This window comes from Dendropsophus ebraccatus, chromosome 8, assembly GCF_027789765.1.
Source record: "Dendropsophus ebraccatus isolate aDenEbr1 chromosome 8, aDenEbr1.pat, whole genome shotgun sequence".
Taxonomy (NCBI): domain Eukaryota; kingdom Metazoa; phylum Chordata; class Amphibia; order Anura; family Hylidae; genus Dendropsophus; species Dendropsophus ebraccatus.
Genome location: NC_091461.1, coordinates 10,414,179 through 10,430,175, shown reverse-complemented (window position 1 = coordinate 10,430,175; position 15,997 = coordinate 10,414,179). Strand labels below are relative to the sequence as shown.

Here is a 15,997-nt window from a genome sequence, read left to right as displayed (position 1 = left end):
AATAAAAAAAAATTCAAGTCTTCCAATACTTCATAGACACAGACATAGATATGTAGGACATATAGCAGCTAATAAGTACTGGAAGACTTGAGATTTTTGGATAGAAGTAAATTACAAATCTCTGGCACTTTCTCACACCGGTTGATTTGAAAGATTCCTCCCCCCTCCTCCTCCCCACCCGCTGGAGTTGACCTTTAGGCTTCACACTAGTCCAGGCAAGCGTCAATCATGTATCTGTCATAAAATGGATTTAGAAGGAGTTAGTGACAAATAACCTGTGCATATTTGGTACTAAGTGGTTTTAAAAAAAGAATGTATTTGGGTAAACAATAATACACACTTCAGTTCCAAAACTCCTTCATAAACCTTGGTCATAAAACAAAGTGGTGTTTTGTGTATTGAGAATGATGAAGATTTAGGCTATGTTCACACTACGTATATTTCAGGCAGTATTTGGTCCTCATGTCAGGTCCTCATAGCAACCAAAACCAGGAGTGGATTGAAAACACAGAAAGGCTATGTTCACATAATGTTGTAATTGAGTGGATGGCCGCATTTAATGGAAAATATTTGCTGTTATTTTAGAACAACGGCTGTTATATTGAAATAATTGCAGTTATTTACCGTTATATGGCGGCCATCCACTCAGTTTCAACATTGTGTGACAGATCCTTTCTGTGTTTTTAATCCACTCCTGGTTTTGGTTGCTATGAGGAACTGACATGAGGACCAAATACTGCCTGAAAAATACGTAGTGTGAACATAGCCTTAGGCACTTTGGTGTGGCTTTCAGTCCTACTGTAATACACTCCCTGAATACATCAGTCTGTTGGTGACCCTGTCATTAAGGCTGGATTGGACCTGATGTTTACTGACATTATATAGTTAGAAAGGTGTGGAATCCCCTTGATAAATGAGACGCGTCGGCCACGACTCTGATGCTCCGCCCACTTTTTCAAAGACTTGTGTGAGATGGATAAAGTGTCACAGAGGCTTCACAGACGTTGGCATCTGGCACCATCACCCTATTTTTCAGAAAACTAGCGGCGTAAGTAGATTGAAGGGTCGTCCTGATTTTGTTGATGCTAGCTGATCTTCCCACATATAACACATTCTCAGCTGTAGTCTTCATTGCTGTTATAATCGGCACATGTTGGCTCTGCCCAGTTGTGCCCTATGCTTTGTGCCAGTTTCTCTCCTTTGTTTGCATTTCGATAACTGTTATGTGTTCGGTGGCATTTATAAATAGAAAAACACAACATGGAAAGACGTGAATGCTGCTGCAGCTACTTTGCTGGCTGTGAATTTAACACATCCAATTATAACAGGAGAAGCCAGCATGCCTGGGAATCATTCTTCACGGGTTGGAAGGCCTGAGTGCTGGGGCTGTCAGTAGCTGCAGCGGGAGGAGACAGCGAACATATGGCATACACATCAAATGATATTGTGTGTGTGTAATGTTAACAATCCTGCCGAGCGTGTGACGTCCCCTCCCGTCCCTGTACGCTAGTTCATTAAAAGTTGTGCGGTTTGATGTGAAGCAGGATTGTAAATACAGGGCAAGTGTTCAGCTGGCACAGGGTGACTGATCTGTATGGAGAAAAGTGTATGTCGTCCCACAGGAAGGAACTTCCCACCGGACCCCTCTACGCTGCCCCGGGGGGTTGCTTGCCCATGGAGTAAGGTAGGATTGTCTAATGCTTTGGCACGGCTGTAACGCTGTGTTGAGGCCATCTTTCCTTTATGTTATTGCTCTCTCTCATGTATATTTGGTTCAGCTGGGTCATCTCTTCCTAACCTTACATGCCTCATAAAAGTTGAAGGTTGTACAGAGGCTACTTGTGGGTACCAAGGTCACTAAGGACAGGAAAAAAATAACTTCTGTATGTTATAAGAATCTATGGCCTCTCCTATGGAAAAGCTTTCTAAGGTTTTCTATCTAGGGTCACTTTCTATTATTACTTAGGAAGTGGTGTAATTCCTTCTCCACATCTGGGAGTGAAGTTGTACATGAGTTTGGCACATGTGAATGAATGGATTTGTGCACTGAGCGGCATGCATGAGATCGCCATACATTCTTCTGGGGAATAACAATGAGCTGTTTTATTACCTTGTTTTGTTGTAAAACTTATAGATGTGTATGGAAGGGTTTACAGATCCTACCCGCAGCGTTTATGGTCAGCATTGGATTTTATTACCGTCTCTGATGTATTGATCTCCTATAATACATAACATTAGAAGAGCAGAGCCCTATTGTCCTACTGAAACATTGTTGGTCCTTTACTACCATCATCCTGATTTATCCATCAGATACAGGTGCAGTCACTTCAATGCAATGTGGACAGTAAATGGCCTGGGAGTCATCTCTCATGAGGATTCTTATATGCGCTCCTGTTCTTGGCCTGACACTTGTTTTCTGGTTTGGATAATTTTGCACATTACGCTGTGCGCTGACCATGTGACTACTTGTGGATTTAGTGCAGATGTAATGAACGACATGTGACTAGAATTCCCTTGCATAAAAAATACATTTGAGAAATCTTAACGCAACATTTAAAATTGTAATATATATATAATAATATGTATATAATATATAAATATATATATATATATATATATATATATATATATATAATATATATATATATATATATATATATATATATATATATGTTAGACAGATGTTGCCTTACAGTTTACATCGGCTTCAGATTCTGCAATCCAGATCCGTACCGACACCAATGATTTTTCCTTCTCTTCTTTAGGCTACGTTCCCACAATGTAAAAATATGTGCAGATAATTGCTGTTGTTGCTAAACAACATTATTATTGCTCATGATAATTAATAACGACCGGTATTTGCTCTGATTCTTACTTTGTGGGAGCATAACCTAAAGACGCGCCTCTAATCTAAAAGATGTTGGACATTATAAGGCTATGTTCACACACAGTAAAAGAATACCAAAATATGGCTGTATTTTGAGGTAAACATAGGGTCATATTTACAATGTAATTATGCAATCCATTGAACTTGATGGCTAAATGGCTGGCACTACTTACACTGTATAGAATGACTGCCATAATTAATTATTGTTGTTTACATAACTAACATGCTATATTAACCACCTGCTCTGCTCTAAATCATCTAAAATATACCCGAGAGGCCTATAATAAGTCAGTGGGTCCATGAAAATCTTAATGGATATGTCATATATGTTGTCATATCTGTTCTGGAATCCCCTATGCTAGTGTAAGTAGTGACTAAAGGTTGTAAAGATCAAATAAAGTTTTTTAGTGTTATGATATCTATAATGCTGAAATATAATTGCAAGGTACCCAATCTATCAACCCCTTCATAGCCGGCCCTGCACCCCTTCTATGGATGCCTTATGTGGCTTATTCTGCGTGCCGTATTTTGTACATTAACAATCACTTGTTTATACTTCTCTTTAGTATTTTGAAACTGACTTTATAGGAAATAGTGATATATGAATTAAAATGCCAGTAAATATCTTTCAGAATTTATTTTTGTGATTTTTTTTTATTGCTAGGAATATATAAGCACAATAAAAAAAAGTTATAAATCCACTTAATAAGGTGCTGGAAATGCAGAATATAGTAGGTGCAGAGGCTATATGCTAGGCAGCTGCATATTTTGTTTTGAAAACCTTGGCATGGTCTTGACCCATAAAGGTTAATGGGTAATGTGAAGTGCGGGTCACACCAAGTATTTTGTAGATACTTCTTTAAAGTTTTTTTTTTAGGATTAGCTTTGTAACTTGTGTAGTATTGCCGCTTCTGGAAAAAATTGTGTTGTTTTTTTTTTTTTTTACGGTCGGTCTATTTAAAGGAAATCTAACTACAAGCTCAGACCAAGAAATCCTAACAAATGTAAGATGAATGTGTTTGGAAGCAGCATTATAAATACATATACATGATATGCCCAGCAGCCCAGCACTGTCAGACCCACGCTAATGTCACTGTATCATTCTGAAGGTTTGACAGCAATATAAGCCAAAAATTTATTACGTTGTTATGAAAGTTTTTAAAGTAGAAGAATGGTTTTATTTTTTCTGTTAGTTGGAACCTGAAACTAAAGGACGTGACATTTAAGATAACTTTGGGGGACTTTATCATTTTGTCATGTGATAAAAGCTTAGAGTTTTTGTTGGCTGTTTTTTTTTTTTTTTACGACCACATTAATTTTGCTTTAGAATGAAAACCACTAAGGAAACTGGGTACAAAAGCAAAAGTACAACCTATTTATGACTTTTATATACCATCCTATTCACACGGCCTATGGGGCAGGCATACACATTTCTATGCTTAAATATATGGAACAATGTATCAAAATAGTTACATACGTCTGCTATTAAATTGTATTAAAAAAAATTCTAGTAGCGATAGACAACACTTGTTAAGCGGTCAACTGTATGACAATAAAATGCTCCTGTGCTATCAGGCTGGCACGCAGAAACCTTTTGGTTTGTTTTTTTTACCAAATGTCTCCTTCAGCTGTAACCCATAAACATGGCGCAAATAGAAAGTAACACTAAATCTACCATTCCTCGGCACTTTTGAGTTACAACACCCAGGCGTGAAGTTGGAAATGACCAATAAAATGACACCTCTTTCTAGTCTATTTAATCTCCATTTGCTGTTTAGTTAGGAAAAAAAAAAAGGTCGGTCCTTTCCTCTGATATCGTAAATGGTATAGGTGACAGTACGGAAACCTTCTTGCCCCGCACGGTCAGTACGTAATATCTTGTATCCTCACTCCCGAAACCCTCCAGAGACATTTACAGTGTGTGTGCTGTAAGATTTAGTTTTATAAGATAGAGCTGCTGTGTTTAATGCTCCTTTATGGTAATAGAAGGCCATTCACTTTATTTTATTGCTACTGGAAAATTCATTTGGTATAGAATTAGAAGAATCCAGATGGACGAGTATGAAGCTAAAATGTCAGCGAAACTCTTAGGTAACATTTTATAATCTAGTCAATTGTGTAACTTGGGATCTAAGTGGATTTAAAAAAAAAAAAGCAAATGTGAATACAACCAATAAACCAGATCTTGTTTTATATACTTGTTGGAGAGTCTTGCCAAGTATTGAAACAAACACAACGCTAATAGTTAATAATTCATAGTCTGCCTGTAGTTACCAGTTAAACAGTGACGTTTATAAAAATTTACAAAAATATCAACTTTTTTTTATTTTGTTGTGATTGGTTATTGTATAATTTTTTTATGTATCATATTATTTTCTATATTGACATTAGTTTCCATAAGTTGTACATAAGAAAGGCAGCAAGTGTGAACCTGGTATTATATGTGTATGGTCATATGGATATGTTTGAGGAGGTCATATTTCATAATATTTTCGTGTGAGGAGGTCATGTCTTTGCCGTATATTAGTTTTAATGCATTCTAATTGAAAAGTTGCATTGTAAATCCCATTGGGGTGACTTTGGCAGGTTACTTGCTGCTGTATATGGGGTTCTCTCTGATCTGGCATCAGTAAGCTGGTCTTATGTGCAGCAGTGAACAGCAAAGCATGGATAATTGCAAAAATGCCCAGTAGACATGTTTCGCACATTTCGAACTATGCACATGTGTTACTGACCCGTTTAAAATACACCAGTGGGGGGACTGGAATTCTGTACCCATTACTGGCACGCTATACTTTGTATAGGTTTGTTTAATATCATCACAATGTTTTATTATACATATAGTATTACAGCTAGAACTACGAGTATAACGTATGAATTGAGTATTCTTAACAATGTGGCGGTATGGGGCAAATGCCAATTACGTTTAGGTAATAACATTTAGGATTTAATAGCTGCAAATGTTTCCCATAACAGGTAAGATTACATTGTTTAAGCCCCTGAAAACCTGCCCAGAATTTTAATCACTTTTGAAGGGAAAAAAAAGTTTTCCCATAGTAATCTCTATATTAGTCTCTCCGACTCTGTCTGAGGCGCAATGATAACTAGGCAGTGTCTGAAATAGGACTCTGCCATTGGATAAAGCCTCAGAATATACATGGTCTTGTCCTGATCCTGCGACCTGCAACAAGATGGAGGGTGGGAGGAGCGTGTTTATACATTGGGTCCCGGCTGCCATGGAGGGGCGCAACAATGGACTGTGAATTATAGCAAAGTATAGCAGCAGAGTAGAAAAGGGAGGGAGTTCGGAGCACGGGATTTGTTATATCTATGTTTATTAAGGGAATTCATCCACACAGCCTTACATGTTACTAAACAACCCAACTTACACTTGATTTATTTTTTTTATGTGGCACAAAACATTCTCATAAATGTCTCCCGTTTGATGGATTCTCTCCCTTGTTGCTCTTCAGCTCTATATTTTATGCCAGACCTGTGACTGTAAACATACATTGTTTTAGTAAAGCCCTCATTCTGATTACTGTCGGCTGTTTGGTCGGTAAATGCAACATCCGGTAACTTTATGTGTTTATAACAATCTTTATGTATTTATTAACATCCCGTGATGTTTGTGTAACTGTACCGTCCTCATCGGCATCGGGGGGAATGTACTAGAAGCTTTATGATCCCTTCAGTAGTGCACATATTAGACCATTTTGATCCGAAACGTGTTAATTTTTTACATGCCTATGTATATGCTATGTAAGCACCTTCAAAGTCATCTCTGAACCATAGATTTTTATAACTGAATAAGGAATATTGTATATACAGGATGGTGCTGGTGTCCACTATTCTGCCGGAATGATTTACTAATGTTGTTTTACAGTATATTTCCATCCATTTTTCTTACTTTACTGAGCAGTCTCTTCCCGGCTATTGGACATCAGTGTCTGTCCTGCTTTATTTTCAGATTGCTTCTGTGAGCAGCATCCAAAAATAACATTATTTTAGGGAACTAGTATTTCAGCTTGTCCCAAATATATTTTGACCATAGCTCGCCGTGGCATGTGTAGGCTGACGCTTCCTCCAGGATTTCACACAAGGATGTTTTTGTATTGTTCTATAGTTTCTACAAAAAAAGCTGTCAGATATTTAGATGCATTATTTTGACTTGATCGCCTTCCACTATCTGAAACCTTTGCTTCGTTTTTAGCAGTTTATATCGTTACAGGATAATATTGAAATGAATTGCATAGCACTCCTTGTTCTGCAGATTTTAGATGGCGATAGTGATCAATCTTTTAAGTCAGATTAAAGCCCTGGTGTCAACACATTGTGCGTGAGGCCTCTCTCCCTTTGTTCATGTATGCCTGGTACGTCTCTATCTATGTAATATAGCCTCGGTCGGCAGCTCCCCCTCATTTTTCTTTACAATAAGTGGTGAGATAGAATTTCAGAAAGTCACTGTATGGTGGTGTAAGTGTTCCCCGATGCCCTCCATTAGGGTAACGCGCAGGTGCAGCTTGTTTTTCTAAATTAATCGACTCATCACATCCCTCGCCAGCATTACTAACCTAATCCCAGAGTCTTGATACTTTAGCACCACGGAATCTTAAACAAACTGTTCACACTCCTTAAAACGTTGAGTTAAAAACAGTTGTGTACCCAAGCAGTGAAAGTAGCAATGGAAATACAGGAGCCACTGGTACTTGATACAGAAAATGTCACCGACTGATATTGATTACTCTATAACAAGGAGACAACAAGGCAACATTGCGCCTGCTACAATTGCATTCAGTCCGATGTCAAAATCTATGGGTGCAAAGCTTGTGTAAAAAATGGTAAAAAAGTTGGGGATTTATATCTGGGCAGGGGACAAACTACATTTTAAAATGTAAAAAACAAACCATAAAAAATATTTTAAAAAAGAGAGAGAGAAAAACCTAAAGGAGATATTATAACTGCAAGAGTTTGTATGTTCTCTCCATGTTTGCGTGGGTTTCCGCCGGGTACTCCGGTTTCCTCCCACACCCAAAACATACAGATAGGTGAATTTAGATTGTGAGCCCTATTGGGGACAGGGAGCAAATTGACAAAAAAAAAACTATGTGAAGTGCTGCGGAATCTGTGTGCGCTATACAAATAAAAAGCATTATTATTATAATCTATGGAGCACATATAATGTGTTTCTGAATGGGGAAAGATTTAGAATGACATTTTAAGAAATATTAGTGTATTTTCTATATGTAAAACCATGTATTTATATTGTATTTTACAGTGTATCCCAATTTCTGGAGAAGAATCCCTTCCCTGTCAACAGCCCCTTGGGCAGTGGAACAACAAACCCTCTCCTGCCTTCCCCCGCCAGTCTCCAGCTCGCTCAGCTGCAGGCTCAGCTCACCCTGCAAAGGCTAAAATTGGCACAAAGTGCAGTGACCAGTAACACAGCTGCTACAGTCCTGAACCAAGTCCTTTCCAAGGTGGCTATGTCACAGCCACTGTTTAATCCATTGAGAAATGCTACCATGATCGGTGCACATGGACCTACTGGAATGGCTTCTTTGGGCTCCACCATTCACAATGCTCGATTTCCCTCTACTGGATTGCCGTTCTCTGCCCAAAATCCTGTTATGCTGCCAAAGCACTCCCAGAATGCAAATCAAAACTCTATGCAGCCTTTTGGAAAAGCCATGGGTGGAAATAAGCAAGATGGATTCCACCATGGGCCTCAATCATTCACTTCAGAGATGGATCAGTCTTCCTATCATGGCTTTGGTTGTGGTTCGGAAGAAGCATCAGATGGTCGTTACCCTCCTAAACATAATAACCAACCTGGATTTAAAAATCAGTATTTTGATAACCATGGACCACATCTGAGCCATAAAGGAGATGTCAGTCAGGGGGGTCACAACGTGTCATCAAATAACCAATGGGAAACCTCTCATCATTGGCAATCACCCAAACAGCATTATGAGACTAGAAATGAACTGTACAACCCAGAAGAGCCAACGCCTGATACCAAATTCAGCCCTTCAAATTCTCCAATTTTCCACAGACATAATAATGGAAAAATCAACTCATGTGTTCCATGTCTGAAGAACCTGAAGCCTCATGAACTGAATGATTACCATGGTATTCCACCGGTGCACCTACCACATACATGTACAATGTGTGACAAAAAGATCTTCACCTTAAAGGTAAGCAACTGTGCAGCAGAAACTTAGTGTACTAAATAGTAAGAAATCATACAAGATTGGGAATGCTATTAGGAAAAATTTACCTTTATGTGTATTGTATTAAAAAGGGTAAATCAAAAAGCGCTAAAATTCTGTTTCTCTTTTTTGTTTTGACAACAGAGAAACAGAACATAGCGGATCCCTCAAACTCCCTATTAATTGCAATGGATTTTTTTTGTGCTCAGCTTTTTAAGAAATCTGTCTGTGTTTTGTTTTTTTGGATGGACATAAAATTTGTTCATGCACAAAGGTTTTGTCTGTCTAAAAAAATAAAACCTGAAAGGAGAGTGCATATCCGTTCTTTTTTTTTTCATTATAGTCAATGATGACAGGTATGGAAGGTGTTTTCGTTCACGTCCGTTTACAAGTTATCCGTCATCATCAGTTTTTTTTCACTGAGCATGTGCAGAAGAAGTGAGAAACCAGGAAGAAATATAAACTGATATGCAAACGGATGCTGACTGAAGCAAATGAAGGTACAAAAGTCAGTTTTTTAAGGCCAAAATGCAAACGGACTGTAAAAAAATAAAATAAAAAAAATAATTTTGCAGTCAGTTTACTCTGTTTACAATGGACAGATCCGTTCATGAATGAAACAAACACAGGTGTGAACCCAGCCTAACATATTCCATTAATTAGAAAATTGTCTTAATATAATCTTATATAATTGTTTAATGATCTGGAAAAATTGCTATAGTGCTGCGTTTGGGATGAAAAAAAACCCTATATATATATATATATATATATATATATATATATATATATATAATTTTTTTCTTTCTCTCTTTCTTTAAAGATTAGTGGAAGATCAGACTTGTAATGATTATGATTATGTTTCATGTTTTTCTTTAAATTTGTTTCCCGGATTAAATATTTAGAAAAACGTATTTAAAGGGGGGAAGTTTTTTTTCCGTCTTGGATGGGATTACTTAGTCTAGGCCGTGCTCTCTTCACTGAACAGCTGCTCCTGTACCAAGTACTGAGAAGAGCTGAGGCAGGAGGAAATCATTTGGATTGCAGAAAACACCAGTATTGGAAAAACTGCTAAACAGGCGAAAAGGGTGGTGTTATGTCTCTATGTGAATAGAAGGAAAGCGTATGGAGATAGAATGTCATATGAAATTAGCAGCAGACTTCAGTACATAATAACAAAAAGATTTCCTGAATAATTTATAGTTGTTTAGAGGGAGTTGGAAGGATTGCATTTGCTTATATTGGGATAATTTATTAAGGTTTACATGCCAGTTTGTCAATATGAGGCTATGTTCACACAACGTCAAAAATATTGAAAAGACGGCCAATTTTCATATTTTAAAAACGTTCGTTGTTGCCACGTTTTAACTGACTGCAATGGCAATGCATTGAAGTCAATGAGAAGACGGACGTCCAATGCACACAGTGTATTGAATAACGGACGTTTTTGCCGCAGGCGTCATTATTTTCGGACATTTTTTGCAAACAGCGGACGTTTTTTATTAATTGTTCACACACAGTTTTTCTTTTGTCACCGTTCTTTCTCCATTTTTTTCTATTAAACTCTATGGACTTTTCAATTAGGACAATAATGTGCAAACACCAGTCATTGCACTAAGGGGAGGCCAGGCTGCTAAATAACGTCCGTTATTTTGGACTGAAAATAACGGACGTCATTTTATACGGAGCTAAAAAAACACGTTGTGTGAACATAACCTATCAGTTTTTTTGCACAGCCTTCACTTTGCTCAAAAATGAGCTTTTTTTTTTTTTTTTTTTGCTAAACCTTTGCAAATGTACAACTTTTTAACAGCAGAATTTTTGTGTAAGCATTGATAAATTACCAAGTTCAAAGTTCACAAATAGTATTTCTCTCAGTTTTTTTCCACCAAAACCAGAAGTGGGTTGAAAACACAGAAGCTGTTCACATCTTTCTGTGATAATTTTGCTCTGTCAGTTCCACTTCTGCTTTTGGTTGAAAAAATACTGACCAAAAGAATGACAAAAAATACTATGTGTGACTGTAAATAGCAAAGTGCTTTATCATTTTAGTTTTATAATCTAGTTGGATGCATTTGGGGCTGTTTATTAAACATACCAGACGGTAATTCATTTAACAATGATTGACTTGTACCATGTACAATGGGATTGGTGTGTTTTTGTATGGCTTTGTCTTATTTCAAACTGACTGTTCACTTACCAAAAAACTTGAATACATTTTTGAAATGTTATCAAACCTGTTGTATCTATGACTAGTCTGAGGCTTGTATATGACCTCCATTAAAGAACACCCTATAATGCTTTACTCCACTATATCTATCTGGAGTGTATGTTTTTAGTGCTGTCATGCTTCTCTGTCAGCAATACATCTCTTAGCATCTTTAAGTGTCTTGAGACGTGGCGCTTGGAGTCCCTGTTTGGAAGAGCTGCATTGAAGCAAAAATTGATAATAGTTATATAACGTTAGCTCTAGGGCAGGGGTGGGCAATTAATTTTCCCAAGGGCCACATGAGAAATTGGAATGGTTTTCGAGGGCCACCAACGGGATAGCGTCTAAGAGGGGTCAGCGTACATACACCCACCTCCCCCCTGACCCATGGGCTGTACAAGGCCCTGGTCTGTCGTAAGGAAAAGTTTGTATTTGGGGGGAGGAAGGTTAGATATGTTTTATCAAAACTAATTTACTGAAAATTTTTTACATTCAATTCATTTGTATCAGTAAAGCTGACGCAAATATACATAGGCCTGCATCAGGCTATGTTTCTATGATTTTAAAATAATGGCTGTTATTTGTATAATAACAGCCACTGCTAAACAGACCTTATTTGCAGTTAAATGACGGCCGTCCAATTAAAACAGGCGTCATTTTGACGGTTTGTGAACATAGCCTCAGTCAGTATCAGATTTTTATAGGAGTTGTTGGATCGGTTTAGATATGCCCTCTCCTTTTAAAATAAAAATTAATAAAACAGACACTTAAAGGAAACTGTTATTACAAAGGACCTACTGTCATTAACAAACAATGATGCTAATCATATTAATATTTGGTAGTATTTTTATGTTGTGTCTTGCAGAGGGTTTGTTCACACAACGTCAAAAAAAAGAGAAAAGGCGTCCTCTTTTTCTTTTTAAAAAGATATCCGTTATTGCCGTGATGTAATTGGCTTCAATGCAATGCATTGAAGTCAATGTAATGACAGACGTCCAATGTACACAGTGTATGAAATAATGGATGTTATCTGCGTAAATGTCGAGATAATTATCACAACAATTATTTTCGGATGATTTTTGTAAACACTGGATGTTATTTTTTTAGTTGTTCACACACACTTTCTTTTTTCACCGTCCTATGGCTATGTTCACCCCATTTTTTTTTAGCTCCGTTTAAAATGACATCCGTCATTTTGAGTCTAAAATAACGGACGTCATTTAGCAGCCTGGCCTCCCCTAGACTGGTGTTTGCACCTTATTCTAGTTTGGTTACTAATTGGCCTTTGGATGCGGCTTAATTGAAAAGTCCATTGGATTTAATAGTAAAAATGGTGAAAGAACGGTGACAAAAGAAAAACTGTGTGTGAATAAAAAACATCCGCTGTTTGCAAAAGACGTCTGAAAATAATGATCTGTTGTTCAACACATTGGGGGCATTTATTAAGTCCGGCGTTTTTTACGCCGGACTTAAAAATGCCCCCGCAGCTCCGGCGCTACGGAGATTTATGTAGAGGCGGACTGCCTCTACATAAATCCCGTGCGCGCCGGTGCGCACCGCCGAAAACCTACGCCAGCTGAGGACTGGAGTAGGTTTTCGGCGTATATTTGGGCGGAACGGATGGTAAATCGCGCGGACTCTGAGTCCGCGCCCTCCGTTCCGCCCACTACACGCCCCCTTTCCGCCCCCTTGGCGTACTCGGCGGAAAGTGCCGATTTGCGAATATTTTATTCGCAAATCGGCCATTTGCGTATAAAATAATACGCAAATCGGCACTTTCCGCCGAAAATCATCCATTCGCAGGATGATACATGTGGCCCATTGTGTTCATTGGACGTCCGTCTTTCCATTGACTTCAATGCATTGCCTTTGCAGTCAGTTAAATCGCGGCAATAACAGACTTTTTTTTTTGACGTTGTGTTACATTGCCTAAGGGTGGGTTCACACTACGGAATTCTCGCAGATAAACTCCGCGCAATTCCGCCGGCTGTACGCGCTCACGGACGCGCGCCTTTCCGCCGGCTCCATAGACACCATTGTATGGGCTGGCTGATTCTGCATTCCGCCGAAAGAACTGACATGTCAATTCTTTCAGCGGAATCAGCCGGCCCATAGAATGGTGTCTATGGAGCTGGCGGAAAGGCGAGCGTCTGTGAGTGCGTACAGCCGGCGGAATTCCGTAGTGTGAACCCACCCTTAGGTTACAAACCCACTTGGCGGGTCTGCAGCGAGTCTCCATGCTGCGTTTTTGCAGCGAGACTCGCTGCAGATCCCGGCCCTATGCTTTTAATGGCAGACAAACACGCAGCAGGGATGTACATCCCTGCTGCGAGTTTTTCTGCAGCCCGCCCCATTAACCCCCCGGCCGCCGGAGCTGATACTTCACCTGATCCGGCGGTTCCCGATGTCTTCAGCAAGCCGGAGCGGGGACCAGGTGAAGTATATGCTCCAGCCAGCCGCCCGCAGCCCCGGCCGCCCGATCGCCCCCCCCGCAGCCCCGGCCGCCCGATCGCCCCCCGCAGCCCCGGCCGCCCGATCGCCCCCCCGCAGCCCTGATCGCCCCCCCGCAGCCCCGGCCGCCCGATCGCCCCCCCGTAGCCCCGGCTGCCCCCCCGCAGCCCCGGCCGCCCGATCGCCCCCCCCGCAGCCCCGGCCGCCCGATCGCCCCCCCGCAGCACCGATCACACGCCACCCTGCAGCACCGATCGCACGCCCCCCCGATCGAGCGGCCGGGGCTGCAGGGGGGCGTGCGATCGGTGCTGCAGGGTGGCGTGCGATCGGTGCTGCGGGGGGGCGATCGGGCGGCCGGGGCTGCGGGGGGGGGGGGCGATCGGGCGTCCGGGGCTGCGGGGGGTCGATAGGCCGGCCGTGGCTGCGGGGGTTCGATCGGGCGGCCGGGGCTGCGGGGGGGCGATCGGGCGGCCGGGGCTGCGGGGGGGGCGGCCGGGGCTGCGGGGGGGGCCGCCGGGGCTGCGGGGGGGCGATCGGGCGGCCGGGGCTGCGGGGGGGCGATCGGGGCTGCGGGGGGGCGATCGGGCGGGCGGGGCTGTGGGGGGGCGATCGGGCGGCCGGGGCTGCGGGCGGCTGGCTGGAGCATATACTTCACCTGGTCCCCGCTCCGGCTTGCTGAAGACATCGGGAACCGCCGGAGCCGGGATCAGGTGAAGTATCAGCTCCGGCGGCCGGGGGGTGGGCTGCAGACAAACTCGCAGCAGGGATGTACATCCCTGCTGCGTGTTTGTCTGCCATTAAAAGCATAGGGCCGGGATCTGCAGCGAGTCTCGCTGCAAAAACGCAGCATGGAGACTCGCTGCAGACCCGCCAAGTGGGTTTGTAACCTTACACTGTTTTTGCAAATAAACTCAATGGACTTTTCAGTTAAAGACACAACCAAAGGCCGATCAGTCCACCTGAACTAGAATAATGTACCAACAGCCAACATTGTACTGACAGGAGCCAAACGGCAAAATGACAGATGTCGTTTTAAAAAACGTTTTGTGGACATAGCCCACAAGTTAATAAACAACCCTAAATTCTTACAGTTTCCATACTGGCCACTAAACCCCACAATAGGCTGACACATCCTGCACAATACATCACATTACAGCAGGATAACAATGAAAATTAAAACCTCCATTATAAGGGAGAGTGCAGTAAAATTGCTGTTTTTCCTGTGATTTTTCCAAATCTTGGCAATAATCATAAATGTAATGCAACACAACTGCCACATGTGGACTTATTCTTAAAGGAGTTTCATGGGCAAAAATCTATTAATGACCTAATCTTAGGGTCCTATTCCACCTTACGAGCAGGGCCTGATCAACAATGTAAACGAGCGACGATCTGCTAGATTACTGGGCCTATTCCACGGCCCGATGATCGTTGAGCGAGGGCTGCAGGGACATCGTTATCGATGTCCTTGCAGCTCTTACACCATACATTACCTGGCAGGACTTCTCCTCCGGTCCATCTTCCTCCCCGGGTCCCGCGGCGCAGCATCAACTCTGGTGCGGCCTGTCAGAGCTGTCAGACCGCTCAGCCAATCACTGGCTGCGGCGGTCCTGACCTGTGATTGGCTGAGCGGTCTGACAGCTCAGTCAGGCCGCTCCGAAGCTGCTGATGCTGTGCCGCGGGCCCTGGGGAGGAAGACGGAGCAGAGAAGTCCTGCTTGGTAATGAAGCTGCGCTTCTCCAATTGTCGGTCACCCGATGTGCACCGCTATTCCACTGTAGCGATGCGTGGTGGGGGACCGATGATTTTAGGTCTGGCCCTTAATAAACCATCAGCCGATGACACGATCATCGGCTGATCGTTCTCTCTATTCCAGCCAGAGCGATAATCGGCCGAATCGGACCGATTCGGACGATTATCGCTTCAGTGGAATAGGCCCCTTAGTGACCTGTCCTTGAGACGGGAAACAGGAGTGGTTATATGCTATTATTATGCTTTATAAAGGCCGCTAAAGGTCTAATGTTTAAAATGTTGGCCACAGCATGCACAGAGCCAGAATCAGACAGTCCCATAGACTGTGTACTGACCATTCTGGGTTATTGTAGCTTGAAATGAATGGAAGCTGAGCTGCGGTGACCCAGCATGGAGCTGTCAGCTATTTGATCTACGCTGGTCATGGTCAAATACCGGTCTGGTGGTGGTGCTGGGTGTTGGTACCTAACCAATCTGATACTGGTCACC

General features: G+C 41.7%; 1 protein-coding gene across 2 annotated transcripts in view; it reads left to right on the top strand.

The window, feature by feature from the left end:
• Positions 1-15,997, top strand: part of RBM20 (RNA binding motif protein 20) — a 157,478-nt gene that overhangs the window by 94,641 nt on the left and 46,840 nt on the right. For both annotated transcript variants that reach the window (XM_069979791.1, XM_069979789.1), the window contains exon 2: positions 8,166-9,084. In XM_069979791.1, the coding sequence (XP_069835892.1) occupies positions 8,166-9,084 (919 nt within the window). The remainder of the gene's footprint in view (positions 1-8,165; positions 9,085-15,997) is intronic.